The sequence below is a fragment of the Athene noctua genome, chromosome 7, assembly GCF_965140245.1.
Source record: "Athene noctua chromosome 7, bAthNoc1.hap1.1, whole genome shotgun sequence".
Taxonomy (NCBI): domain Eukaryota; kingdom Metazoa; phylum Chordata; class Aves; order Strigiformes; family Strigidae; genus Athene; species Athene noctua.
The window spans coordinates 28280079-28286084 of NC_134043.1; the positions used below are offsets into that span (position 1 = coordinate 28280079).

Sequence of the window (6006 nt, forward strand, 5' to 3'; positions counted from 1 at the left end):
CTCTGAAGCAAGAACCTGGGCTTCAGCTTCACAGATCTCTGCCTCAGCTGCCAGGTCAGCCTCTCTCAATGTCTGTTCTTGGTGTCTGTAGACTCTGGAGATTCTCACTAGCTCAGAAGATTTGGTTCATCTGCCCTCTCCCCTTAATCCTGAGGGTCTCCTGTTCTGTCCTCAGAGAAATTATCTGAACATCCATGTCTCGAACCACAGTGAAATTTGTTGAGGCTGTTCTCATTTGTTACTGTGTTGGAGTTGTTTGCACCAGACTTACATTCCTTGGTCCTGGCCAAGGTGTAAGATAGGACACATCAACGACCAAGAGAGTAGTCCTAAGAAATCTGACTGGCATGTTGAGGAGCTAGTTCGCTGTTGAACACTGAGGAACTCTGATGACTCAGCACAGGAAGGTGTCACCACATCTGGCTTTACAAGTAATGAGAAAAAAAAAAAAAAACAACCAAAAAACCAGCAAATCATCTATAGTCCAAAGCAGTGAATCATTAACTAGAAGATTATGACAGAGCAGCACAATGCAGCTGATAAAGCCATCAGCCTCTTTCAAAAGCATATTCAAGCTACAGCCTGAAGAATACTCTTCCACAGTCTGTACTCTGACGACAGGAACATGACTCTGAGGCTTTGCTGTGCCTGGATTTTTATCCTCCTTCTTCCTGGCCTCTCAGATGGAGGGAAACTGCTGGTGGTGCCCATGGTTGGAAGCCACTGGCTTAGCATGCAACAAGTGGTTGAAAAACTTGCCAAGAGAGGACATGAAGTGGTGGTGATCATACCAGAAGTAACCTGGCAGATGAAAACAACACAGGCATACACGGTGAAAACATACCCTGTGTCTTACACATTAGAAGATCTGAATAATGTCTTTCATGAGTATGTTACCACTCACCTGAAGGACCTGCCTTTCCCACTGAACACTCTAGCAATGTACAACAGCTCAGTGCATGTTTTCCGTATGTTCTTTTCTCAGTGCAAGGACCTGTTCAGCAGCAAGGAGACCCTGCAGTACTTGAATCAAAGCAGCTTTGATGCTATCCTAACAGATCCTGTTTTTCTGTGCGGAGCAACACTTGCTAAGTATTTTTCTCTTCCGTTTGTGTTCTTCATGAGAGGATTTCCTTGCAACTTACACTACAAAGCACCGCAGTGCCCAAGCCCTCTGTCCTACATCCCGAGACTATTTACCTTCAACTCAGACCACATGACTTTTTTCCAGAGAGTGGAAAATGCACTGGTTTCCCTCCTGGAGCTTGGGTACTGTAACGGTTTCTATGAAGAAGCAATAAAGCTTTCCTCTGAAGTTCTTCAGAGAGATGTATCCCTGCTCGACCTCCTGAACTCTGCTTCCATTTGGCTTCTGAGATTTGACTTTGTGTTTGAGTATGTCAGACCAGTGATGCCCAATATGGTCTTTATTGGAGGTATAAATTGTGCTCAGAGGAAACCACTGTCTAAGGTATGTTATTTTTCCTCCAAATTACACATTTTCCAATGAATTGTGATTACATTGTTTCTGGAATTTTAGTGCTATTTAATTATTTTTTTTTTTTATTTCTGGTAATTGTTTAATACAATCGGGTTTTGGCAGTTGTTTTCCACAGATGGAAATCAAATTACCTTGATGGAGGCAGATGACTTAATTGAATTAATGAGGATTTTCTGGCAAGCCCAACAAAAAATGGAGTTCATTTGCCAGCTACAAATTACTGTCCTCAGTGAATGTGTATTATTCGCCAATCAGATGCAGTTTTTTTTTATTTTCATGGAGACTGGCATATATTTCTTTCACCTTGACTAAAATCCCAAAGACCATGCTCTGCGAGTCATCTTTTGTTCTTAACTCTAGGCTCAAAGTCAGTTAATTTGCTTTGGTTGTGTTTTCATAACATATAGTTTCCAAACTGGCTGCATATGTTAAGTCATTTCTGTTTGTAGATCACAGTGAACCATAAATGTCATGTTGAAATGGGACGTATTAATCTAAAATAGTGTATTTGGTGACACTTGAATGCAAAACTCAGATAAGTTTTCATACCTATTTCTTGACATTTGCTTTTACCAGAATTGCTCTGCAGGGTTTTAAAGCTAATCTTGAGATTTAAGTCTATCTTGATCATTACTGTATAGTCTCTAAACCAATTAAGAGCACTACATCTTTCTAGGCACAAAGCAGGACACAAATCTCTTTCCTATGAAATTACTCCCTCACTTTTGAATTATGGTCACACGCTATCACAGCACAATTGCATTAAAAAATCTTTGAGATGAAGGGTTTTTTTCTTTCTTCTTTCAGTTTTAAACTCTTTGACAGGCTTATTCAGAGTCCACTAAGTAAAGAATAAGGCAAATAAAAAGTAATAATATAAATCAGAATATTAGAATAATAATATAAATGTTAGGCTCAAGAGAGTGGCACTTTAGAGTTAAGAGGCAAAATCTTGCTGGTTGCATGATGCAAGTCTTTACTTCTCTATCTTGAAGGTCTCAGAGCTGCAGTTTGTAACCTTGTTTCAAGGGTAGAATCATTCTGCCCTCGTTTTATACCTAGTATCTTCCATCTTCACACTGACATTTGTCATTTGGTGGAAATCACATATTCCAAACCTGGAAAAAACTTGTGTATTCCTCCTACCTTCAGCCCGCTTTTTATAGCTATATTTTCTACAGAGAGCAGAGGAATTTCTCCTATTTCACTTTGAACAGAGCACAGCAACAAGACAGTAATGCAGTAGAGTGTAAACAAATGTGAAGTGAGTCATATGAGAGAAAAATCTGCCTATCTGCACACAGTGGTAAGACCTGGGTTGATCATTACTGTTCAGAAATATAATCATGTGATAAGAATAGATAGTTCTCCGACACCTGGTAGCTCGTTTCTCAACAGACAAGAAAACGAAAGATTAGGATGACTAGGAAAGGGAGAGAGAACAAGAGATTCAAAATGCGCTTTCTTTTCTCAGACAAGGAGCTTAAGTCACAGACCCTTCTCTTACACTCCTTGCCATAATTTTCCACAGGCAGCGAAATCCGGCTTTGTGGCCTCATTCCAGAAGAGGGCTCCTTTCTGCCGTATCTGGTGTGGTCCCGCAGAGTCCCTGACGGCGTCAGGGTGCTGAGGAGTGCATGCTCTTGCAGAACTGGGCACATGATCTTATCCAGAACAGAGCTGGGAATTAAATTCCAAATTCTCTGACCCTCCTGAGCCGTAAATATCATCCACAGCCTGCAGTCTCAGAGAGAGTGGGAGAACATAGGACCACAGGACTGGGCCTGAGGGGGAACACGGGCTGCACTTACTCATTGACTAAAATAACCTCACTGGCTGCCTCAGGCTGCATTTCCTCTTGCCCTGTACTTTGCATAGACATCTGTCTCCGTAGCAATTACATATTCATTAACAGACACATAAATCCAGTTGCCAAGTCCTAATGTGTCTGGAGATTTTATACAAGGCTTGCAGGACCAGTATCATGACTGAGCAGAGGTCCTGTGCCTCATCCTCTAATGACTCCAGAAGTACCTGAAGGCTGTCATGGTAAGTGGTCCCTCATTAGGGGGACATCACAAATGAACTCAGACTGTGAACCCTGAGACACTGATGAAGATCTCATCTTTAGACAAAGTTAATGCAAAGTTGCTTTTTTTGGGCAGCTCATAAAAAAAAAGCTCATATGGTTTGATCAAAGCAAAGTTCAGAAATGTAAGCTACAGCAGCCTTTTAAAGTTGTTCATGGTTTGTTTGGGTTTTTTTTAACCTAACATACCCATTACTTACTTAAGCAACTGGTTAACTTAAAACATTAAAATAACCCCAGATTTCAGTTGGTAGCTACTCATGTAAAGGAGAATCGTAACTGAATAAAGACCCTGTCAATGGTCCCTCCAGCACAAGGAATAAGAAAACAGGTCCCGTTCTGAAACCTTCCTGCCAGATCCAGCAGCATCTGGGAAGCTCTGATAAGGAGATGTTTCTAACTGCTCCTCTGAAGTATGCAATTAAAGTGGAAATCAAAGACTTTGGCAAGAAGCCAGAGAATACAGTAAGCTGTACCAAAGCGCCCACACATACCCGGTACACAATAACACACTTTTCAAAAGCCTGCACAACCCAAACATCACTTTGTGTGACCTCAGAAGGGATCCCGTCATGTCTGCGGGTACTGTTAATTTGCTAACATGGGTAGCTAAAATTAGTACAGCTATAGGTGATCTCTTATTTTCGGCACTGAAGCAGTAATCATCACTCTCTTCATGAACCAAATACTAGGGTCGGGGGTTTTGTGCAATATTCAAGGTGTGATGAACCTAGTGGTGGTCCAGAGAAGCCTGATACCATGTCAGCATCTGTTTATTATGCTTTTGTAAAGGATGTTGAGCACCTTTAAAGCAGACAATAATGTTCATATCTGCCATATATTACAGTGACAAAATACACAACACATCGGGCAAGTAAAAGCAGCTCTACTTTTGAACTCTATTTTTGAAAAAGAAAGTTTAGCCATCATGCATGGTACATCTTCAATGCACAGTACATATCAACCTGAAATGGCTGCTCTAATCAAACATCTCATTGTCCTCCTCAGTTTGCTCTTGTCCACATTCTTCTGCCTCCCATATTTTGAGGAAGAGATATTGAAGAAAGCTGTAAACCACAGTTCTTTCACAAAGATTCCCTCATATCAGATGGAACTACTGCCTTAGTTTCCCTTTCTGTGGGAAGTTTTTCTTGTGGTTAAATTAAAACACATTCTCTAACATGAGTCTAAAGATGAAGTATTTGAGAGGTCTATGCAAGTCTAGAAAGGCTATAAGAATATTAAATTTACAAATATCAAACACATGGCCCTACAAACTTTAGAAAATATTCCAATTACAGTTAACCTGGGCAGACTTAAATGTCACCTGACTTTCTGTTAGGATACAGTCATTAATTTCAGGATCACATACGATTATTTTCATATGATTTCGATTCACTGTGTAGGAGAGAGCTGCTCTAGAAATTATCTGTGTTCTGTGATTTGCTTAGCTGTCTGCTGCTTCTTGCTACCACAAAGACTTGAGAGTAAGATTACTTTGCAGCTTGCAGTCATCACTTTCATGGGTTGTTTTTCCTCCAAAGTCAAGCTAGCCAAACTCATCCTGTGCAGGCGAATGCCAGTGTATGTCCATAGCTGTGTAAGGGAGGAATCAGGCAGGTTCCTGTTGGCAGCTATCAATCTGCATTTTTTACTGTAATCCTTTTGCCTGACACTGTTTAGCATCAAAAAGGGACTGAGTTCAATTACACAAGGATTCCTGCTGACAAAATGTATAAGCCTGATCCATCATCCAGAAAGCTGAGAAATCAAATCACATCATCTGCATACTCTTGCATTTGAGCAACCTTTTCCTTCTTGCAAGACCCAGAGCATAAGGGGGTGAGAAATCCTATCTAACAACAGGGAAACAAATCCAGTAGACAAGACCAAAACTTTCAGGCTCCCTCAACAAACATTTTAGTTCTAGTTTTAGTGCTGCTTAGATAACAAGTAGTTGCTGAGGTACCCATTTGCTATCCTCTTCTCTCACTGTTTCTGCCCAGGTTAGAAGAAATCCACACATCACAACCAGTCCAACTCAGAGATAAGCAGTTTATTGTGAATTGCACACAATTTATTGCAGTTTATTGCAAATTAAACCACCAACATTGAAAAACCCAGCAATGTACAACCAAGAAAGACCTGGACCCATAGAGTTAATGAACTGTTACAGTCATGAACTGAACTGACATTGGCCGTGAACTTGTGAGTTCATGAATTAGAAACGTTTGCTGGTTTATGTTATCTGAGGTACAATGGTGAACTGCTGTTTTGTAACTTAGTTTTACACCTGATGGGGTAAGTTTAGATGGAAGTTAAATGTGGAGACAGGGAAAAGTTTTCTGTTGGCTACTTGTCTTCCAAAAAAATGCATGTTTGCATCAATGAAAAAAAAGTAATTTTTCTCATTTGT

The 6006-nt window shown here is 40.5% G+C and overlaps 1 protein-coding gene across 1 annotated transcript; it reads left to right on the forward strand.

The window, feature by feature from the left end:
- Window positions 1-625: 625 nt before the first annotated feature.
- LOC141962631 (UDP-glucuronosyltransferase 1A7-like) lies at window positions 626-2350 on the forward strand. The gene is made up of 3 exons (XM_074910988.1): window positions 626-955; window positions 986-1471; window positions 2327-2350. Exons 1-3 carry the CDS (start codon window positions 626-628, stop codon window positions 2348-2350), a joined length of 840 nt encoding a protein of 279 aa, XP_074767089.1.
- The last annotated feature ends 3656 nt before the right edge of the window (window positions 2351-6006 follow it).

Coding starts and splice junctions, on each gene's coding strand:
- LOC141962631 (XM_074910988.1), top strand. CDS start 626: ATGACTCTGAGGCTTTGCTGTGCCTGGATTTTTATCCTCCTTCTTCCT. Junction 956..985: donor TAGCAATGTACAACAGCTCA/GTGCATGTTTTC, acceptor TTCTTTTCTCAG/TGCAAGGACCTGTTCAGCAG. Junction 1,472..2,326: donor AGAGGAAACCACTGTCTAAG/GTATGTTATTTT, acceptor ACTCTTTGACAG/GCTTATTCAGAGTCCACTAA.